General features: G+C 38.8%; 2 protein-coding genes across 7 annotated transcripts in view; both read right to left on the bottom strand.

The window, feature by feature from the left end:
- Positions 1-14,473, bottom strand: part of etv1 (ETS variant transcription factor 1) — a 32,375-nt gene extending 17,902 nt beyond the window's left edge. For 2 of the 4 annotated variants that reach the window (XM_008430942.2, XM_008430943.2), the window contains exons 1-5: positions 14,227-14,473; positions 13,969-14,043; positions 13,173-13,263; positions 12,861-12,908; positions 9,229-9,282 (exon numbers count right to left, since the gene is read on the bottom strand). In XM_008430942.2, coding sequence (XP_008429164.1) covers positions 9,229-9,282; positions 12,861-12,908; positions 13,173-13,263; positions 13,969-14,043; positions 14,227-14,373 — 415 coding nt within the window. In that variant the 5' untranslated portion in view covers positions 14,374-14,473. Of the gene's footprint in view, positions 1-9,228; positions 9,283-12,152; positions 12,763-12,860; positions 12,909-13,172; positions 13,264-13,968; positions 14,044-14,226 lie in introns of those variants that run through there. The other 2 variants (XM_017309696.1, XM_008430944.2) reach the window with 2 other exon arrangements.
- A 4,428-nt stretch (positions 14,474-18,901) lies between these two features.
- Positions 18,902-23,791, bottom strand: part of dgkb (diacylglycerol kinase, beta) — a 71,166-nt gene continuing 66,276 nt past the window's right edge. For all 3 annotated transcript variants that reach the window (XM_008430939.2, XM_008430941.2, XM_008430940.2), the window contains 2 exons: positions 22,759-22,819; positions 18,902-19,370 (listed from right to left, as the gene is read on the bottom strand). In XM_008430939.2, the coding sequence (XP_008429161.1) occupies positions 19,263-19,370; positions 22,759-22,819 (169 nt within the window). In that variant the 3' untranslated portion in view covers positions 18,902-19,262. The remainder of the gene's footprint in view (positions 19,371-22,758; positions 22,820-23,791) is intronic.

Here is a 23,791-nt window from a genome sequence, read left to right as displayed (position 1 = left end):
ATTTTTTTATTCTTACCTGTTAAATAAACTAAACACACAACAAAGCAGTCAGATTTATGTAAATTGTATATTTAAAACATAAAACATAAAATGTCCTGCAGGTTTGCAGCAAACCATGCACTAAACTCTATTTTAATTAATCTTTATTATTATAAGAAATTAAATTCAAAGCAAAAACCTGGATGGATGTTTTGTGTTTTCAGTGAAAACTTCCCTGTTGTTTATAAATCAACAGTCTGATCCAGGGCAGCACAGAATTGTTCCGAGGGCCGCAAATGGCCCTCGAGCCACACTTTGGCCACCCCTGCTCTACTTTTTAGTATAAATATCTTTATATACCTGAAATAAAGCAAAACTAACTGAGAGAAAGTTTTAATATAGATTTTTTTTAAAAGTGCTAATTACATTAGCAGATTATTTTATTTATTACAAAATATTTTTCCAATTATTCCCAGTAATCCAGGTATTCCAGGTTACCTGCCTCAATCCGTTCAGGCTCCTCCCATCTGGATGAAGATATTTCATCCAAAAACGTAAAAATAACCAGAATTATAAGAGTCGCTCCAGTTGCCATAAGCTTCCAATTTAGCAAAGTATTTTATTTTATATATATTTTTAAAATGTCCTAGTAAGGATGCCGTATTTAAAGATCCAAGTGTTGGAAACCGGGTCATTTTGAATCACGGTTTATTTATATTTATTGTTTCGATCTAAAGTTTCCTGCCTGAAAACAAAGCTGACACTGCAACCAAATCTACGCAACATTATTAATACAGTTGATTGATTGATTCCTATGTAATAACAAGCACTTAATTATCAATATTAAGAAATTATTGGATTTATAATCTTGTATTTCTAGGAGAAAAGTTGCTTGTAAGTTTGTTTTGCCTTATTTCAAGTGCACTTGGATATTTTACAAACTAGACAGAAAATACTTTGTGTTGGTGCGTTTTGTGTTTTTTGTGTTTTTGCAGCATTAATTAATTAACATTTTGTTTGATTACTGAGAACATTCTGGAAGGTTCAGCTGGAAAAGAGAAAACTGGCTGAGATTTTGCGTTTTTGCAGTGTTATATTGGCACAAAGGCGGAGTTTATTAACTAATTAAGTGGCTTGAAAAGCAATTTGGTTTCAGTGGATTTTAAATTGGGATTATAGGAAAAAAAAACATTTAAACCAGACTAAAGTACTTGGTGATATTTTTGCAGTGCAGGATGCATGAGCAGAAAGAGAGATGGAAACTTGACAAAGTGTCAGTGAAGCTGCAGAACAAACACTGAGATCCAGCAGCTGTTTTGGGTTTTTCTCTCCTCTGCCTGACATCTGCTGCGTGTGCAGGGGTCTGTCCGCCGAGCGCCTGGGGGCCGGGCCGCACGGCCCCACACGCCGGGCCCCAGGGGTCGTTCGCAGCCCTCGCTGGGGGCCTGACCTTTCCAGGTCATCGATCGGAGGTCAAAGAGACACTTCCTGAGGGGAGACCTTTCGACGGGGCTCGTTTAGACGGTACAGAGTCAGAACGACGTCTGAGCGTCACGATTAAAACCGTCATCATCGGTTTGATTGTCAACCGATACGGAACAAGATTACAACCACTTAAAAACACAGAGAGAGATCTAACTCTGATAAAGAGTCTGGTATAAAATCTGAGATTAAAGCCACAAATAGTATTTTTTTCAGTCGCCAAATGGTTTAAAAAAAACAAAAACATTTAATTTGGTCTTAATTCTCACACAATGACTGTATGGTTGTTTTTTGAAACCCAAAGTATTTCTCAGCTGCTGAATTTGTCTTTCTTAGAAAAAGTAACAGGCTCCTTCCAGCCAGCTGACCAGCAATGTGCAGCAACAGGTGGGGGAGGGGAGGGACGGGACACAATTTTAAACTACAAACATTCAGGTAAATGTGTTGCACATGTCTGTAATCTCATTAAAATGATTTTAATCTGTATATTTGCTGATTTGGTGGAAAATACATGTTGTGAGTTGAACTGGAGTAAATACTCTTAGTTTAATTTACATAAAGATAAAAAAACTAATGAATCTGTTTACAGGTCATGACAGAAAAGCTAAATGACATCAATGCTAGTTGCTACACAGAAGATAAACTTTAAAGCTCTAAAACTGATGAAGAACAAAATGTGTCAAACAAAATGTATAAGGTAATTTCTAATACTATAAAACAAACAACTGAGAAAATAAATACCTTGTAAGTATAATGTAGTTCAGACACAACAGCAAAAATATGAACACTGCAAACACACAAACTATTTCTTTTTTTTTAACCCAGTATTTCTAATATTCTAGTATTTTAGATCTAGCTTAGAGCAAATATCTTAGCTCACTTAAAATAAGATAAAATTAACTTACAAGTAGCTTTTCAGCAGGAGTTTGTTTTAAGTGAAAAATCCTTAATATTAATGAAAATGTACTATTGACAGATTATTTCACTTATAACAAAACATTTTCACCATGTTACAAATAACATGATATATCTAATACTGGGTTGCTAGGTAACGGGCTGGGCTTGGCTGAGGTTGCTAGGTAACGGGCTGGGCTTGGCTGGGGTTGCTAGGTAACAGGCTGGGCTTGGCTGGGGTTGCTAGGTAACGGGCTGGGCTTGGCTGGGGTTGCTAGGTAACGGGCTGGGCTTGGCTGGGGTTGCTAGGTAACGGCACAACGCCCGTTGATTATGAAATAAATGGAACAAGAACTTTTTCATCAATATTAAGAATTTATTGACTCTAAACAAGCTGCTATGTCTTACTGAAAAGTTAATAAGTCAGTTTTTTTTATTTTTTTATAAGTGAACTGAGATATTTCCACCAAAAATACTTGGTAAGATTTTGTGTTTTTGCAGTGTATGTACTGAAATTTAAAAAGTAACAGAAAACGACGTAAATTTAATAGGGTCTTATATTTCTTGAGATCTAAAATCTTTTGATATGATCGTTTACCTCGTGTGTCATCGTATTTGAAAAAGAAACGCAAACATTTGCCTATTTTATGCTTTCATTGTATCAAACTCCCCAGAAGTTGAAACCACGAGTGGATTTTCCCCAAAAATAGAAACAAACACAAAAACATAAACAACTTAGCAATTTCCAACCCAGCAGATGCCAAAACTCTAGTTTTAATTTCTTAATTTAATTAAAGTGAAGAGGTGAAAGTTCCTCGGTGAGAATCCGTCAGAAAGACTCGGCTGAGCGTCGCAACAGCGCAGCAGCACAGGGTCTTAAATTAGAAATGGAAATGTCACAATAGATTTCGTCAGCAGGGTGCCAAGGTACACAAATCAATAGCGAGGGCATCGCCTCTGACTGAAGCAGAGACTTCCTATCCAGTCCAGAATGTCATGCCCATCATGGCTTGATTGCTCTCATTATCTACATATTGATTAATCAAGATGGAGAGGAGAGCAGTAGTTAGAGCAATTATCAGGCCTATTTTTAATGCAAATGTTTTGTGCCGTTCTCTTAAACATTTATTAGTTTTCTCAGGCTGTGAGGAGAGTAAAAAATATTTATTGTCAAAAAGCTTTAAGCCTCTTCAATCCAGTATTTTGTACCGATTAGTAGATGTAATTTTATTATCATAAGAAGCATTCATTTGTGTTTTGCTTTTGAATATTTGGTAATAATAGTAAAGTATATTGGTAGTAACGTACACATTATTACCGAATAAACTTGACGTATGAGTTACAAAATCCCATTTTTACAGCTTTTATCACTTTTATTATTTTTCACAGCTTTCTACATTTCTAGATCTGGATTTTGCTTTTCTATAGAGAACGTTTAAATAAAAACACAAAACCAAATTTTACTGGACGATAAATTGTCCCAGAAATTTCTGCAATAAATTATAATATTGTTGTTTTGAGACCATTTTCAAGTAATACAATGACATAAATAATAAACTTTAAATTCTGACAAACGTTTGACAGAAAACATCCAAAATAAATAAACAAAACAACAGAAACAACAAAGAAAATGAGTGAAAAAGGGACCAAAACACCAAACTGGAGATCAGTTTTGGTTGAAAGAAAAACTCTAATTGATCCAAATAGAAATTATTGAGCTTGTTTTAATTGAACTGATTGATTTATCGTTTATTTGTCTTTTCTGTGGAGAATGTTCACATTAAAACACAAGTAACCCGCCACATAGAGGAAAAACGACAGACAGAAGCTACTGAGCTCGTTTCAGTCAACCACCTCTTGGTGACGGATCTGTTGGCCCAAACTGCTGTGAACTCTTAGGAGCAAATTGTGAATTTTGGCAGAACCGGAGCCGACGTTTGGCAGATATTTCTCCGGTCCATTCATAAAAAAGTTCAGGTCTTTTGGCAGCGGTGAAAAACCTCCCATTCCATTTTCACCTGCTGCAGGCGCTCGGCTCTGCTGCTAAATGATGGCGGCTCGGATGTGCCGGCAACGTGTGGCCTCATTTTACACCTCCGCTCCTCCTTCGTTCCCTGCTAAGTTATGCTAATGGTAAGCATCTGTGTTGGAGTTTGAGACAAAGAAATTTCTCCCGATTCTCCTTCAGCTTTGTGACACTTTTGCTTCGCATGCTGGTTGGACGGCGGAGAGCAGAAAGTTGACATTGAGGACGGCTGTCCTGCTTGCTCAACATGAAAAGGTCATGAAATTTAAAGTGGAAAAAACACAAAACGAGCCAAAAGTTTACTGGATCATTTAGTTCATTTTTACAGTTTACACCAATGCAAACTGGATTTCATTCTTTTACTCTCTGTTTTGATGGGAAATTAAATAAATTATGTTGCAATTCAGTCGATCACAGAGATAAATTAAATGAAGCTCAGTAATTATATTTATATTTTGACTTATAGTTTTTCCTCTTTTCTTTCTCTCTTTCTACCAAAGCTGATCTTCAATCTTTTGTTTTGGTCTCAACTATCCCTTTTTTTGAAGGACAGTTTTGTTTATAATTCTTTTTTTTGTCGTTTCTGTTGTTTTGTTTGTTTATTTTGGATATTTAGTGTTAAATGTAAATTAGAAAATAACGTATATTGATCTTTGAGAATGTGTTCTTTCATTATTTACGCCATTACCTTTACATTACTTGAAAATGGTCTCTAGACAATATTATCGTTTATCGCAATATCTTCTGGAACAATTTATCGTCCAGCAAAATTTGTTTATCTAACTGGTTTATTTGTATTTTTATTTATTTTTCCCTACAGAAAAGCGAAATTCAGAGAAAGAAATCTAGATAGTTGTGAAAAATAACAAAAGTTGTAAAGTCTGTTTAAATGTGATTTTTTTTTTACTCAGATTTTTGATCGTCTAACTGCAAAAGGCTGATGTGTAAAATATGATACAAACACAAACAACAGAAAGCCAGGTGATATTTGACATGCACAGGAATAAAAAAAAACAGTTTAATTTTGAAATAATATGATTTTTTTTTCTTTATCAGTTGAATCAAAAATCACAGATTGTCAAAATTATCATAAAGACTTCTTAATATGATGAAAAAGAGGCCAATAAACCGCAATAGACTGGAGTTTTACCATTGTGTAAAATTATATCAACTAGTCTATACAAAATACTTTTATAAACTCATCTGTTCTTTGCTAATCCTAACTGGTTTGTATGTGCAAATATGAAGCTAGCCATGTAGCATGCTAGCTAAATTCATCTTATATTTTCAGACAAACTAAACGCTAATTTATTTATTTTATGCATCGATCTATAATACACAGATTTTGCTAATGTTAATGTTTCATACTAGCAAAAAATGATTAGCATTAGCTTCTAGTTTGACACGTACCAAGCTAGCAAAAGAAATGTTTAGCAATCCCGTCACAATCTAAATTCAGATAAAATTAATGAGTAGATCATATTTTTATAACATAAAACAAATTTTCCCCTTAGAAATGCTAACAAACTATGTAAGAGTTTTCTGATGTGCCGATTTGGTGCGGGTGGGGGATGGGTGGAAATCTGATCTGTTATGTTAATGTTTGTATGTCAATTTGGAAAAATTCAATTAAAAAAAAAAAAAAAAAAAAAAAAAGAAATGCTAACAATTTTTAGCAATAAGCTAGAAAAGTAGCTAGCTAGCTAATTAAGTATTTATCCAAATCTGAATATTTTCAGAATAAATGTGTCGCTGTCATTTGGATTTATGGAATCTGATATATTTATTCGTACTTTAAACCAAAACCATGTTTTGAGTCAAAATGTTCTGTCATAAAGGACAGATTGTCAATACGGCAAATAAACTGTCGCTAATGGTCTTCAGATTCATGACACATGAAACTTTAGTTTTGTGGTTTTACTAAATGTGGCCAAATTTCATTAATTTTAAAAGACGAATGTTTAATATACATTCAGCCCATAAAAAGCTACTTTAAAACACTGGACGCCTTTCTTTATAAACTGACCCAAGTAAACAGTTACTATTGAGTTTTAACTGAGTCAAAACATTTAAAGGCTTTTTATGGACGACTAAACCACATCAACAGAGGGAAAAGTTATCTTTAATATGTATTTTAGAATATATTTTCTCACAGTTCTTTCATTGTGAATGTTGGATTATTGAAAAAATAAATAAAAATTTGATTTTACTGCAGAAACACAAAATCTTACCAAGTATTTTTGGTCCAGTTTCTAGTGCAAATTTCTTGTTACACTTAAAATAAGACAAATGAACTTAAACCTAACTTTTCAGCAAGATATAGGATATTGACAATAAAGAACTTGCTCAATTGGTAGATAAATTAACTTATAATATAGGAAAAATGTTATAAGTAAAATAATCTGCCAAAGGAACTGGAATCTTCTCGTCAATATTAAGGAGTTATTTACGTAAAACAAGCTCCTGTGTCTCGCAGAAAAGTTACTTTTAAGTTAATTTGACTTATTTCAAGTGAACTAAGACAAAAAACTAGACCAAAAATACTTGGTAAAAGTTTGTGTTTTTGCAGTGGAATAAAAAAATCTGCACTATTCAGTCCCACTGAGTGTTTCTGGACGCCCAACAAAAACATCTACTGGGTATTTTCATAAACAAAATGGCCGCTTTTCCTCCAGTTCATTCTGCTCAGTGTTTCCACCTCCACCTCGGCGGCCGCGCCTCCGTCTCTCGGCCCGGTGAAACCCATATGGGATCGCTGCCGGCTGGGATGCCTGCTCCAGCGCCCAGCCCCGCGCGGCGCAGCGCGGCGCCCTCACCCCCCCGCCATCTGTTAGCGCCCCTCCAGTCTGCGGCAGGTTTGCCAACAGGACAATTCAGATGGTCAGCAGCCTCCTGCCATCATGGCCGCCCACCCCGGCTACCTCTGAAGGACAACGGGACAGTCTTGGTGACCTCTGCTTCTGAACTCATCACTTCAATTTTTCACTTCCAATTTTTTTCAATGCAAAAGCACAAAATCAAAAAAAGATTCTAGTGGAAATATTTTAGTTCACTTAAAATACGACTAAAATAACTCAAAAGCAACTTTTCAGTGAGATAAGCAGCTTGTTTAGGCTCAATAATTCCTTGAATATTGATGAAAAACTTCTAGTTCCTTTTACTTCACAATCATCGGGTCTTGAGCCGTTACCTAGCAACCCCAGCCAAGCCCAGCCCGTTACCTAGCAACGCAGTATTGGATACATTGTGCAGATTATTTCACTTATAACATGGGAAAAACGTCTTATTGTAAGTGAAATAATCTGCCAGTAGAGGTAGTACATTTTTATTCATATTAAAGAATAAAAAATAAACAATAAATCAATTAATCACTTGATAAATTAGAACGAGCTCAATAATTTCTAGTTATTATTTTTCCAGTTTTATTGTTTATTTGTGCAGCACATTTCAGCCACAAGGCATTTCACATCATAGAAACACAAAAATACAAAGTCATAGAGCAACAATTGAAACATTAAATTTACCAAAAACTGGACGATGAAAATCTTTAGTCTCAACTGGAGAATTTGGTTTACAGACACTTTATAAATTATTTTATTTGTTGTTTCTCTTTATTTTGGAAATTTAAAATCCAGTGTTAGACGTTCATTAGAATTTGAAGTTTACTGATCTTTGACAGTTTCCTTTTAACAACATTATTGCGATATTACTTGAAAAGTGTCTCAAATCAACAATATTATCATTCATCGCGATAACTTCTGGCCCAATTTATCGTCCAGGATCATTTGTTATTGTGACAGGTCTAATTATTTAATTATTTACGTAAAAAAAAGCTCTTATTTCTCGCTGAAAAGTTACTTGAAAGTTTGTTTTGTGAAATTAGACATTTACACTAAAAACTAGTCTAAAATTACTTGGTAACATTTTGTGTTTTTGCAGTGCAGCTGCTCACACTAGTCGCAAATTAGGTGAGAGGAATGATTTTCTATGCAACTCATCATACAAAATAAGATATTTATGATCAAAAGTGATGATAAAATGTCCGACTCCACCATATTTAAAACCTTTAGACCTCCAGTCATTGTTCAGCTGTTGCTCTGGGGCCTAAAGGGTGATGGAAATTGTGGCGTGGGCGCACACTTTTGTGCTTTTTCTCACAGTTTCATGCGTATGTTGGCTCATCTGAAAGACATGTGCTCGATCCGAGTCCCACTGCGCTCCACTCTCTCAATTTCTGTCCCCACCTTGGCTTCACTTCCTCCAGAGACGGAGCGTGCCAAGCCTCCATGTGCCGCCAACGTTCACAACCAGGTGATGTTTGTGCGCTCTCCTTATCGCTGAGTGCACGAAATCAGACATCAGCAACACTTCTGCAAGTATTATTAGAAACTTAATTTTATATTCAATGGGATAAATTGTGTAAAAAAAAAAAAGGGAGTTACAGCTGTTTTTATTCTGCAAGACGAGCCGACCCTCCAGTAAAAAAGATAAATGTAGTCACTAATTTTACCGAGCCTTATTTAGAAAACGTAACCACACTGGATGGTTTATGCAAGAGCCCTTTGAGAAAAGGTTACCGTGGGAGATTTAAAAAAAGAAAACGTCACTTAAAAGGCGTTGGGAGATAAAAATATCAGCTTAAAAAAAGTCTGCCTCAAGATTTTGATGTTTTCCTTATGCAAATAAACCACCAAGAGATAAACTCTAGTTTCCGTACGTCTATCTGCTGCAGATAGAAAGCAAAGAAGAACGAACCGAGAGACACACACAATATTTAAAATAAATTTAAAAGAGGAGGAGGATTCTCACAGTAACTACGAGACGGAGCGGCGATGTTTCTTACTCACAGTTTTCTGTCTGGAAGTCTGGAACAAACTGCTCGTCATTGTCGGGAACTTGAGCTAAAGACACAAAGAGAAGAGAAAAAACGAAGCAGAGGATTTTTCTCTCACGCTCAGACCGATCTCTGCAGAACCGAGTCGCTTTGTCTTCTTCTTCCTCAAATTCATGAAGAAAATCTCAGAAATATGTTTTAATCCTCATCCGTAGGCATTTTTTAAAAAATGTAACAACCATTAAACCAATTTATGTGAAATCTGCATATAAAAATGTTAGCATATAATTGAACTGCAGTGTTTTTAGTCTTAAATTTACATTTTTCAACCTAAACTTGTTTTATGTTATTGATGCTGAAATGTGACATCGTCATGTGTCTGTTTTTTCTAAATCTCAATTGCAGTTTATTGGCAAAAAAAATTGTAAAATGGAGGCGATGATTTTAAACAACAAAAAAAAGAATTACTTTTTTATGTTTTTCGCATTTTTAATTTTTAAATGATAGTTTGGTTGCATTTATCATCAAACCTGAATTGTTTTTACAGAAATCTGCTTGATGATTATTGAATCAAATCTAAATTTATGCATACATGCAGCTCTGGATAAAATTAAAAGGCCACTTTAAACGACCAGATTCTCCGATTTTACTGTCTATAGGAATCATTTTGAGCAAAATGAACATAGTTCTTTTATTCTACTGACAACATGTCTCTGAAATTCAAAGCAAAAATTGAGTATTTATTTGCAGAGAAATGGTCAGAATAAGGAAAAAGATGCAGCGTTTTCAAACCTCAAATAAGGAAAAGAAAACAAGTTTATGTTCATTTAGAAACAACAGTGTTAATGTTTTAACTCAGAAGAGTTCAGAGTCAGTATTTGGTGAAACAACCAGGAGGTTTTCAGTGGAGTAACTCTTCATTTTTACCATAGTTGTGTATAAAATGATGTTTGATTAAAATTAAGATATAAATCGACCCTGGCTGACTTGCAGGGACTCGCTTGCTGCAGATTTTCCCTTTTTTTTCCGCCTGGCTCCCTTTCCGCCTCCCAGATCCACTTCCGGAGAACGCCCCGTCCATTGACTGCGCCGCATCCTCGGCTTTCCCCCGTTTGCCAGCAGCCAATCACCCATTGTTACCAGTATCTAATTGGCTTCCTCCCCACTGGTGGGTCCACCTGTACCTGCCGAGTCAGGTCTGTTCCGACCCAAACCCAGCGAACGCCTCACCTGCACCCGGCTAATGCTAAAATAATGAAGCCTGCTCCGCTCCAGCTCCAATTAGGCATGAACATATTTATCTCCAGAGTGTTTACACTCGCTGACAGCTTCCCCGCATCCCTCAAGTTTGACTCTCTGCAGCAAAAAGACATATTAAATGTGTCATTAGCACTTCTATTTATACCCACAAAGAGGTGAATCCTCATTATCACACGACCCGTAGCGTGTCTCGACGTGTGTGGAGGTCTTCAAAATGAAAAAAACCCAGAGGTTTTTCCACTTTTATCACTCTTGATGTGGTCAGGGGTCTGTTATTCCCTCTCATCAGGAGTGTGAACAGAGGAGAGTAAACAATTAACAGATAGAGAGGAGAAAACGCACATGCAAAAAAATCCTAAAAACCAAGTAAAACTAAGCAAAGCATTAAAAAGTTGGACTGCAGCATGAAAAAGGGCAGCAGCATGTGGTGGAGTGAGCGGGTTTGGGAGGAAGTAGAGGATGGGTGAGTCAGTCTGTGAATGGGCCAACAAACTCCCGGGGAGAACGGCAGAGCTGGAAACCATTCACAAAAACAGGCTGCAAAACTGAACCCACAAACCATTTAAAGGGATTTTAAAACGGGCGAGGATTTACTAAAGCTAAACACGAGTATGAAAGAGGAGGGAAAAGTTGAAAAAACTACAAAAATGTATACTTTTTTTAAAAATAAAGAGTTGAGTTAGAGAGGAAGTAGAGGGCAGGTGGCGGAGGGGGTCAGACGTTTACCCGTCATTTGACAAACCTTCAACTTCTCCGTCTTTGGAGTCGGAAATTTAACCCGTCCCTCATAATTCCTCGTCTTCTTCCAATTACCTGAACCGATAAATCTTAGAAATGGGAAGGTATTCCTTTTCATCTTAATGGACAGGAAGTCATTCATTAAGTCCACAATCCTGAACCGTACATCATCACATCGACCCACGACAGGCAGAACCGTGATCCTGAAACACCTTTTTTCTCCAGCCGCCGTTTCGTTCCATCACTTTGGTTATTAAATATTAAAAACACGTCTTTTACTGCTAATTCTGCCTCACAGTCGTTTAAACATCCCAGGATCCGTAACAAAGAATACTTTCCATTTTTTAAAAGATTCGGGTTGAAGAATAAATGGGAGTCTATAAATGATTGAGTCCATTTTGTCGGGAGAGTTTATTTTTCTACGACTCCATCGGATTTTAAGAAAGACTTGGAGTAAAGACTTGGAGCAGGTCGCAACTGGAGTGAAATCTACGCAACTTAGAAAAATATTGGAGCAGAAATCTCAAACTTTTAGGTTTTTAACCAAAAATGTGATAAATATATAACCGTATTCTATTTTATACTCTTAATTAAAACACTTTAATAATTCATTTGAACCTTAAATACACTTTTAAACAATATTTAGATAAAATAAACAAGGCATTACACAGTTCGCCGTAATCTTTCAAATATTTGTGCTTTTTTATGTTATTTTATGGCAGAAATGCCGTTTAGAAATGTGGCATTTTTACACTAAATTTATATATTTTTAAAAATACATTTAGTTTAGTTTTGGAGTAAATCTGAAACTACAGCAACTCTTATTTTGCAAAACATTTTCCATAATTCAACTTTTTCTCAAACTACGACAAAAACTGAGATAAAATTATCAGGTTTCATCTTAAAGTCCAACATGCAAAATAGAAATAAATCTTTTACCAAAAGTTCGGTGCTGCAGACACGACGGAAAGAGGACGCTCGCGCTTAAATCCTGAAGCATCCCGTCTCAGTTAGACCACCATGAGCCAGGCTTGCCATTAGAAAAAAAATAAAAATATGCAAAAAGACGATAAAAAACAAACAAAAAAAAACTTATGGCCTCTCTGAGAGACGGGTTTGTTTGGGAAGTTTGAGAGAAAAAAAATTATAGATCCATTTTTTTCTTTTTCTATGCCACCAAGACGTGAAATTCAAGAAGACAAGGTGATAGTAAAGTACAGCTGTAGAAGATAAAGAGACGAGTGCTGAGAGGAAGCGACGGGGAGAGAAAAAGAGAGAGAGAGAGAGGAAGAGAGAGAGAGAGAGAGAGGGAGAGCTGGTGGGCTGCAGCGGCGGCGGCGGCTGGCGCGCAGCGTGTTGGCTGCTGCCAAAAGCAGGAGAGACAGTGAGCGTCTCCTTCTCCTGGTAATCTGTGATGACACTCTGGGTAGAGCCTCCTCGGTCTCCCTCCAGACCCCTCGCTCGCTCGCTCACAGTCTCTAATGTATGCATGACACACAAGGTGCCTCTTCCACACAGGCTTTTAATTGGACTGCGACGCAAGGCATGCAACTCCAGCCTGATTCCTTCCTTCCTTTCTCTTCACTGCATCACCACCACAACCTCTCAACCTCTCCTGCCTCCCTGCCTGAGGGCTGAAGCTCTCACCTTCTGCCAGCCATGCCTCCTGCAGCTGACGGAGGTCCTGGAAAAGCTCTGAGGGCACAAAAAGCAGAAAAAGACAAAAAGTGTCAGAAACAACCGAGTTCATTGTGGCTGGCTGCAGCTCAGAGTGTGCAGCTAATAACGAGTCAATTTGTGAGTCTGACCGCTGACAGAGGCTTGTGAGGATCATCACAGGCCGCTGTGCTGTAATTGAGATTCTGTAGTTAGCGGCGGCGCAGGTGGCCGCCAGCCAATTGAATTTTGCTAAATGTTTAGAAGCCGTGAAATTAACTTCTCCCTCCGTCCTGCACCCACCTTCAGTGTCCAGAGCCAGGTCGGACTTAATGAATTTTCTCTTTCTGTCGTCTGCTGGACTCTCATGGCAAGATGTCTTCTTCTGCAGCGTCTGGTGGGAAAAAGAGATTTTTATTTATTTTTTGAGTAAAAGCAGCTGAACTGGTCCTTCACTGAAGCCTCACTGCTGCTCAACAGGGAGAAATCTTTTGATTATTGATTTAAAAACAATTATATTACTGGAAATTCTCAACTCTCAAGTAATTTTCTGGACAACTTTTCCACCTAAAATTGTCTCAGCAATAAATAAATTGGTTAAACATCGCTTATGTACAAAATGTCTCTGAAATTTAAATGAAAATTCAACAAATAGCGTCACATCAAGCAGACTTAAACAAAGCTGCAGCGACCAACACAGTCTCTCTGTCGCAAAAGCTTTGAGTTTGTTTTGGAAAACACTCATTTGTAAGAGAATACCCAAACATTTGGAAATAAATTCAACAAAATTCCAGGTTTAGATTAACAGATTGCAGAAGTCGAACAAAGAAAGAGGCAAACAATAATGTGAATAATAGTTTTTTTTTATATACAGCTGAAATTAAAACAAAAATACACATTTAATTACTTGCACAACCGCAGTTAGATGCATAATTTATAATTTCTTAAGAGTGAAAAGTTTGAAAAGAAACAAAAATCATAAATCTAATTTGAAAGCTGCTGAAATCAAGATAAAGCTGCATTTCCTACCAGAGCAGTTTGGGCCAGCTGGAACAGAAGAGCTGGTTTTAAATGAACTTTTTGAGTTCTGGTTACTCACCGCAGAGTTACAGTGAGGCACTTGCTGGTCGTGATTTCCATCCATTCTCCACGATCTCCGGTCTGCAAAGCGTCGCTGGAAATAAAAGAGGCAGAAAGACAGAAGTGAATTGCATTCCTGCTTCAGTCTCTGTCTAAAACGCAGCTTCTCTAAAGAATAATCGAATATTCGGTGTTAATAGAAAGTAAAGTTATCGATCAGGGAGCAGGAAAAGGGAGCGCCAAAAAGCAGGAGGAGACGGAGGGGAGATCTGCTCACCTTTCCCCTTCGCGTCGTGTTCATCCGCGCACAGAAAGCCACGCAGCGGCCGGCAGGATCGGCTCCAGCCCCGGCTACTGTCTGCGCCTCTCCCCGCGCACTGGGCTTCTTCCTGGCGGCTTGGCATCGCCTCCCGGGGCCTCCCATGGAAACGAGCCGCGCTCCTCCGCCTCCTATTGGCTGTCAAAGCCTTTCAGTGGATCAGATCGCTGCTGGCAGGCAAACGGCGCGTACGCGGCTCCGGTATCAGCAGTAAGTAAGTAAGTAAGTTTGGCCTTTTTTCAGTTTATCTGGAATAACTTCGCTCCAGAGTTGGATAATATTTCAAAACCAAGACATCCTGCACCTCTCCTCTCGTCTCACTCACAGTTTCCATCCCTCCTGGGCTCCATTCACATACAGTGCGTACACGCAAACACGCCACTCACTGCTCTACCGGGTCCAGTTCGTGGCCATGGTAACGGTGTTTTGAAGAGCCTCCAGAGGGACTCGCCGTAGCGCCAGCGCTTCCCTCTCCTGTAAAGGGATACATTGTGGAGAGCGCCGCAGACTCAGGAGGCGCTGACCTGGAAGTGATGCTCAGGTCACCGGGAAAAGCTGCTCCAGGAACTCAGCGGGACCATTTTATTCCCATTTATTGTTTCAGTAATAATGTTGTGCAGGAATAAAAGTACGGTTTTTAACATTTAATCTGTTTTTAGTCTAATCCACGACGGCGTGGATTACAGTACCTCAGAAAGTCAGAAGTTTTCTAGAAAAAACAAACAAAAAAATGTGAAACGTCGAAAATTTCCAAGAAAAATGGCTGAATTTGCTAAGATTTTACCCATATCTCTCCTGTTAACTTTCTGGGGAAATACTAGAAAGTCTGAGGTTAATGTCAGAAATGTTCCTGAAAAAAGTCAAATTTCTGGCGCCCGGAACCAAGTTTGCGTTTTTGATCGTCGCCCTCGATGAGACAAACAAAATGCAAAAAATATCAGCGGATTTTCTATCTTCCTATTTATGCTAGCTGTGCTGGATTTTTAACATATTGGTACATCAACACATTTTATGTTTATATTTTATTTATATACATTTTCCTGTAAAAATGCTACAGTTAATTCAGTGTTTTAAAAACAAAAGGAAAAATTTACTGTAGTTTTTCCATAAGGGCTTTTTTTTTCTGTTGGTAAATATATTTAATTTCTATTTTTATGCTTATTTGAACTGACTTAAGAAATGTGTTGCTTGGTTTCCACTACGAACTAAAACAAATTATTAATATTTAATATATAACTGCCTTACCTCCCAACATTCAAAGATCAGACGTTGAAAACAATCTAACAGAAACATTTTATTTCAGTTCATTTTGCCTGTAAACTTCCAGTTGAACCACCAGAATAGTTTGAGGCTGAAATCCCTGAAAGTAAACTTTACCACTGAGGGAAACTCTTGACTGAAAGACGGACGTGTCGGCAGCGGACACGCCGCTGCCATCTTGGATCCATTACCAGGCAGGTGAAGCTGATGTGAAGTGAAGCGCGGTGCCACTCCTGCTGAACTCCACCGACCACGGAGAGACGCAGGTCAAGTGCTGCTGCCCACCCGGCTGGTCAGAAGCGGCTCATGTCTCTGAGAAAACGCGGCCGGGATGTTGCGGATTACAGCAAAAGTGACCAGAAACACAACAATAAAGTCTGTGACACCTGGGAATGACTGATGGGTTTTACAAACAAGACGCAATGATCAAAATCCAAGCTGCGTTTTATCGCCTGAAGGGAAATCCTGCAGCCCAGATCAAACCAGATTTCAAAGGTCAGCAGCTGTTACATTTTTTAGTTTTTAAATGTAAGTTTCATCACCAGTTTTCAGTATTTTTGATATTCTCCTCTTTAATTTAATGCCAACTAACCAGAAATAATAATGGTTAATATTAATAAAAATTAAACACTATGCTGTGCTGCTGCTTTTCTATCTTCCTGTTGATGCTAGCTGTGCTGCATTTTGACATATTTCGACACATTTTATTATATATTTAGTTGAATATGGCCTCCTATAAAAGTTAAAGGTGCAGTTTGTAACTTTTATCTTAAAAGTGATGTTGACAGTAAAATACGAGATAATTTGAAAACATTCATCTCCTCTGCCTCTTTTCACACCAATTATTGCCGTCAGAAGAAATACGCCACTCCCGACCGAAGACAACCAATCAGAGCCAGGAGGAGGGTCTTAGCGCTGTCAATCATCCTCATGTTCTCGCTGCTAAATGCACTAATGACAGAAAATCAACTTATGGTTAAAGGAAAACTATTTATGACCTCATGCTAACTAGCCTGAACAATGATAACAGGCTGTACAGAGTAGCAGAGGGGGAAGCACCACACAGAGGGTGATTGACAGCACCAAGACCCACCTCCTGGCTCTTATTGGTTGTTTCTACTTAGCACTGGGAGAAGGCAGGTTTTTTTCACATGATCAGTCTCGTACCATATTGTGATGACATAGTGCCAGTTTCAATAAATATGTAAATAAATTTATTCGTATCAAAGTTAAACGCTGCAGCTTTAAGAACTCTTTGTTTTATGGCGTATGGACAGCCACCAAGGAACATCTAAAATCTATAAGACTCCCTCGGAAAAAGCCTGTGACTGGCTAATCTAACAGTTCAAACACCAAATGTATCTTAATATGCATTAAAATGTCCAGTGGAAACCATTTGGCACCAGAACAGCCAATCAGTGCATTAAAATGAACGGTGCGCCTGGATTGGCTGCTGTGCAAACGCCAGTCAGTAGTGTGCTACGTAGCATTGCACTGACTAGATATTTCTTTAGAATATTTTAGGTATTTGCTAAAATATTCCATAAAATGTGCAAAAATTCAACTTTTCTATGAGTAATTTGTTAGATCCATTGAACTCTGAACCAGTTCCACTGCCTTCCTCCTGAATGAAACAATTTTTATCTCAAGAGCTCCAAAAGGTTTTACAAAATAAAAATGTAAACTATCAACAATCGAATTGCCATATTGTTTTGCAGAACATAAAGGAGTAGAAATTGTACTTTTACTGCAAAATACAAGACAAACAGAAGACTGTATCAAACAGCTAAAGCCTTTAATTGTTTCTATCGCTTTTCTCGGTCAGTGCTAGCAGACGTAAGTTGTTTGTGGGCAACAACAACAGAGCGAGAAAGCCAGAGTGAAGCAGGAAGCGGAAAAATAAATCATACTGTGTACAAAAATACAACCTCACTGTACAAATGCTGCACTTTACAGAGCACAAGAAAGTAGCGAGACTCCGGATCTCGGTCTCCACATCACGGATGGCACTTTTAGAGGAACAGCCAGTCCAACGGTCATTCTCAGAAAAACATGCATTTTTAGAAAACACTGCTCTTACAGGAAATCAGCAAAACATCCACAACAGTTTATGCTTCAGGTGCGAGTGAAGGCAATACGCAGAAATGAACAACTACCAGTGCCAACAAGAGTGCTTTTAAGGGTTAAACGGCCCAAACACGGCAGAAACACAAAATCATGCCAAGTATTTTTGGTTTAGTTTCCAGTGCAAATATTTTTACTAAACTTAAAATAAGACAAAACTAACTTATAAGTAACTTTTCAGAAAGATATAGCAGATTGTTTAGAGTAAATAATTTCTTTAACATTGATGAAAAAGGTCTACTACCGTTTACCTCATAATCAACGGGCATTGCACCGTTACCTAGCAACCCCAGCCAAGCCCAGGCAGCTACCTAGCAACCCCAGCCAAGCCCAGGCCGCTACCTAGCAACCCCAGCCCGTTACCTAGCAACCCCAGCCAAGCCCAGGCCGTTACCTAGCAACCCCAGCCCGTTACCTAGCAACCCCAGCCAAGCCCAGGCCGTTACCTAGCAACCCAGTTTTACATACACTGGCAGAATATTTCACTTATAACTTGGTGAAAATGTCATATTGTAAGTGAAATAATCTGCCAGTGGAATATTTATAAAAGAAATATTAAGGAATCACTGACTTAAAAGAATTATGAGTTAATTTGGTCGTATTTAAACTGTACTAAGTATTCGTATTAGAAACTAGAGCAATAATACTTGGTAGGATTTTGTGTTTTTGCATGAAAGACAATAAAAAGCCTGTGGAGAACTGTAAATGTTGTATGTACGAACGTATCGCACTATAAACACAGTAAATGATCTTATTTTGAGACCTTGGTGTTTAATTCATGCTTCCAAGAAAACCAAACATGTTGTTGCGATTTTACACACTTGGCTTCTGTGTTTGCTCTATAATTTATGGCACTTTTCTACCAAAATTCATCCATTTCAGTGATAAAACTAAAGATGAGTGCTTCAAAGCCTAGATTTAAAAATGTCCACTATATTTTCAACCCTGTAGCTTTTTCTCATGCAACAGCGAATGTACACAGAATTGGTGAAACTTCTCAGAAATCTCCCAGCATATAGCAAAAAGGAGCATGCATGTTTTATGAATAACCAATAAGTGCTTCAAAGAGCAGCATAAAAACTGGACAAGTCATAAGGAAAATAATGCAAATTAATCTGAAGCATTCATGAGTGAAGTACAGATTTTACATCTTACAATCATCTGAAACAGCAGCAACCTTTTCTACTTTCCATCGTGCATCAGGTGAATCCAGAAATACATACAAAATAAGCATAAATAACAAAAAATATTAAATTAGTAAATGCATAATTTATTCTTTTGGTTGTTCAAATTGGCACAGAGGACAACAGCAAAAAAATAAAATCAATTTTTACAGAAAATAGAGCAAGAACAGAGGTGGACTTCCAGAAATAACTGGGGTATTTTTGGAGCTCACTGAAGATCAAACTCTGTTCCGATCACAGCTTATTTTGGATTCAATCTCAGAGACATCTTCATGCTGCAGGCAACACAAACCGAAGCTACAGCGCGCCACCGGCCGCTGGGCTATCAAACAGGCGTCCCTTCCTCAGCTGGACCACTGGGTCTTCATGAAACTTTCCCACAGCTGCTTCTGGAGGAGCTCGAAACGACTCGGATCCGACGACGGTTTAGTCTTTGCTTTCGGAGCGCGTTCGTCTGAGGATTGAAGAGAGGAAGCTGCGGCCTTGCGGCGCTCCCATCAGCATGTGAGCCTGGTTCTTATGGACGATCTGAATCTGGAAGAAGAGGAAAACGGAGAGGAAGATTGTTTGGGGAGCCTCTAAAACACAGAAATTAATTTTAAATCTACGTTCACGCAGCAGGTCTGGATGCTCAATCTGATTTTTTTTCAGATTTCAGTGTCAGCGATTTACGACACCAAAGCGACTGCAGAAGAAGAACGCAGACGTCACATAGCAGCGCAAAAACTGTGCAGTCTGGCTTAAACTGGAGAGAATGTGTGCTGGGATTTAAATAAAACGGTTTTTACAGGACTTGAGCAAAGTTTCCCTCCACACCACCTTCTTCAAATTAAACGAAACTGGTGTCAACGTTTGTGCAGAAACAATTTTTTGCTGGTGCTGCAAACATTTCAAAGATATTACTAAATATTCCAGCAGGTCAAAGGTCAACCAGCAAGTCCAAGTTTACAAAATCAAACTAAATGAGGTGTCAATCAAATGTGCTGTTTGTGCAGCACATTCTTTTGTTTGTGCTGCAATCATTTCAGACATTAAAAAATGTTTCACAGTCCACATTTACAAAATGAAACTAAATATAGTGTCACACTGTGCTACATTTGTGCAGCAAAAGTTACACTTTGTGCCGCTATCATTTTAAGATTGAAAAAATAAATACATAAATAAAAAACCGAATTCAACCTGCCGCCTGCTCCACATTAACAAAACAAATTGTCAACAAAGCATCCATCCATCCATCCATCCATCCATCCATCCATCCATCCATCCATCCATCGGGTCGCGGGGGCAGCAGCTTCAGAAGGGAGGCCCAGACTTCCCTCTCCCCAGCCACTTCTTCCAGCTCCTCCAGGAATCCCAAGGCGTTCCCAGGCCAGCCGAGAGACATAATCCCTCCAGYGTGTCCTGGGTCTTCCCCGAGGCCTCCTCCCGGTGGGACGTGCCCGGAACACCTCACCAGGGAGGCRTCCAGGAGGCATCCTGACCAGATGCCCGAGCCTCAACTGGCTCCTGGTGGAGGAGCAGCGGCTCTACTCTGAGTCCCTCCCGGATGACCGAGCTTCTCACCCTATCTCTAAGGGAGAGCCAAGCCACCCTGCGGAGGAAACCCATTTTGGCTGCTTGGACCCGTGATCTCGTTCTTTCGGTCATGACCCAAAGCTCATGACCATAGATGAGGGTGGGAACGTAGATCGACCGGTAAATCGAGAGCTTCGCTTTTTGGCTCAGCTCTCTCTTCACCACGACGGACCGGTACAGCGCCCGCTTCACGGCAGACGCTGCCCCAATCCGCCTGTCGATCTCCCGCTCCCTTCTTCCCTCATTCGTGAACAAGATCCCCAGACACTTAAACTCCTCCACTTGAGGCAGGACGACCCCCCTGACCCGGAGAAGGCGCTCTACCCTTTTCTGGCTCAAGACCATGGCCTCGGATTTGGAGGCACTGAGCCTCATCTCGGCCGCTTCACATCATCCGCAAAAAGCAGAGATGCAATCCTAAGGCCACCAAAACGGATCCCCTCAACACCTCGGCTGCAGAATGACCAAATTTGTTTTGTTTTCTAAATGTGTGGAGATCTGGTTGACCTTTGATGACCTCTGAAGGCACCTTTAAAATGATGGCAGCACAAACAATTATTTCTACTGCACAAATGTTTGACACCAGTTTTGTTTAATTTGGATTATTAAACAAAACTGGGGGTTGTAAGTTGTAAGTATAATTTTGGTTGGCAGTGTAAGCAGAGATTTGTTGCAGCAGAAAAACACAAACCTCCTGATATATACCGGATTTTACCCAAATATAGTTCAGCAGACAAACTTTCACTCTTCTGCACAGGAAAAGAATCTGCAGCCTAAAATGCCACATTCCCATTTTTCCCCACAGTCTGACTCAGAAGTTTAAAACCTTTACTGGCAACAAAAGTCTCAAATATTTTAATATCAATATTCACACCAGTTTGCAGAAGATCTTCCAATGTTTTCGAAGCAGAGAAATAATACTTCAGAGTGAATTTCTACTTTTCTTTTAAACGTATCACTTATCTTGATATATAACAACCTATGCTTCATTTCATACACTGTCATCTACATGCAGATTTGAATTCAGCAATGCATCACCGACAGAAGCAATCTCCCATATGGGTTCTTGTCAAATGGTTTATAAATGCACATCTATGAGCTTTAATACGACAGTTTGAGAATCGCTCGGATGCATGACTCTGACATCAAATGGTAACATATGTGCATCATGATTTATAATAAAATTTTGGCTTCACAGACCAACAAAGTCTAAATTAGCAATGATGCTACATGATCTTGGCTGCACAGTGGCGCAGTTGGTAGAGCTGTTGCCTTGCAGCAAGAAGGTTCTGGGTTTGATTCCCGGCCCCGGTCTTTCTGCATGGAGTTTGCATGTTCTCCCTGTGCATGGGTGGGTTTTCTCCAGGTACTCCGGTTTCCTCCCACAGTCCAAAAACATGACTGTCAGGTTAATTGGCCTCTCCAAATTGTCCTAGGTGTGAGTGTGTGTGTGCATGGTTGTGTTTCTCTGTGTTGCCCTGCGACAGACTGGCGACCTGTCCAGGGTGAACCCGCCTCTCGCCCGAAACGTTAGCTGGAGAGGCACCAGCAACCCTCCCGACCCCACTGAGGGACAAGGGTGTAAGAAAATGGATGGATGGGATGGATGCTACATGATCTTATGAAATTTGTGATGGAGCAACTCGCGTCAACCATCCAGGGTTGTGGGCATCATTAGAGTCTCAATGCGAAGCTTCCATCTGCATTTAAAGGGGCGCGTCACCTTCAAAGGGAAGCTGCCATTTATTAGAGTTGAACTCTGACTTTGTGGCCGTTGCCGGCTTTTATAGACTCACTTTCATCGTTAAACAAGAACTCAGCGCTTCTGATTTTCCTTACGATGCACAAGGTAACCTTTTGATGCAAGACACTGGCCACAAAAGGAAGGGAGGATCAGAAGGAAGAGCTCAAATAAAGTCATTTTGAATTAAAGATGCAACGTTGAAGTTTTAAAAATATCACAGCATTGATAGAAATGACTGGAATCAAAACTCCCACCAGAAACAAACACCGGAAATAAAGCAGCAATTTACATTTATGACGGTTATTTCAGAGCTAGTTGTCAGTGATACATGTTGTATGTGGCGTCAAAATGCAAATGAACCGATGGTGTAAATATATCATGCAGAGGAACTGAGGTGTGTTTGCATACATGCTGTTGTTGTTAATAATTAGTGAGATTCCATCTAAACTGAGATGTTTTTAAAAGTATTTCACAGGTGGAAGGGTTGAAGTCGCCTCCGACAGGATGGAAAAGCTGCTGTTTATTTGGGAAGCACCACTAATTTAGGTGGAACGCAGAGAAACCCTTGTGCTTTAGAAACAGTGAATGCATGTCATGACTTACAGTGCAGGGAGTCTGCATCCACGGTTCACCATCAATCTGCATCGGTAGGGACTTGGTGGTTCTGCAGGTTACAAACACAACACTGTAAAAAAGTCCCGTTGCACCAGAGAGGCTCTTAAATCAACACATAATTTATGTAGTAAATCTGACAGAGGTGGGTAGAGTATCCAAAAGCTCCAGAGTATCACTACTTCAACATCCAGGAAAATACTCAAGTAACAGTGAAAAACAACAATAACAAGTCTACTTTTTACACCACAAAGTAAAATAATATGAAAAGTAATTACATTATAACCACCTTAGTGTTTCTTTCACAGTTTTAAATAAGGAAGAGGATTAGGGGCACTGAAAAAGAAGAAGCTGAATTTCAGTTTAGAATTCAGAGTTCAAAGTAAAAAAAAAGAGGTTAATCTCAAAATTTTGAATTTTTCTCAGAATTCTGGCTTTAAATTTTAGAATTTTGAGTATTTTCTCAGAATTACGCATTTAAAGTAAAAATTAAAAAAAATCTGAATTTAATCTCAAAATACTGACTTCAGAATTTTGAATCAAAAAATATTTGGCTTTTTCTCAGAATTCTGAGATCTTCTGAATTCTGAGAATTTTCCCAAAATTCTGAGAAAAACAATTCTGAAACTAGTGTAGAAAAACAAACAACAAAAAACATTTTGTTTTCTTAAATTATTAGCTTGAACCAAAATTCAAAAGCAATTTCAGATTTTTATTGTTCAATTTTAAGTAAATTTTTATTATTACTATTGACAGTTTTAAGTTATTTCAGTGGCCATTGTGGGTTTTTGGTCAACATGAGGCGTGCCAACAATTTTCCATGTGTCAACAGATATATTCCACTCGAAAGTAAACCAGAAAGTCAGCAACTGCTTTACTTTCTCTACTGTAACTGGGAATATAAACACATCGCTCACAGGACTCTGAATGTTATTCTCCAATTCCTGTCAAAGTGGTTCTTTCATGTAGTCTTGCTCGGAGTTACTGCTGACAAAAACAAAACATTTTTCTGGAGCCCAGAGTT

This window comes from Poecilia reticulata, linkage group LG16 (assembly GCF_000633615.1).
Source record: "Poecilia reticulata strain Guanapo linkage group LG16, Guppy_female_1.0+MT, whole genome shotgun sequence".
Classification (NCBI taxonomy): domain Eukaryota; kingdom Metazoa; phylum Chordata; class Actinopteri; order Cyprinodontiformes; family Poeciliidae; genus Poecilia; species Poecilia reticulata.
Note: the sequence above shows the minus strand (reverse complement) of the source record. Positions and strands in the feature narration are given on the sequence as shown.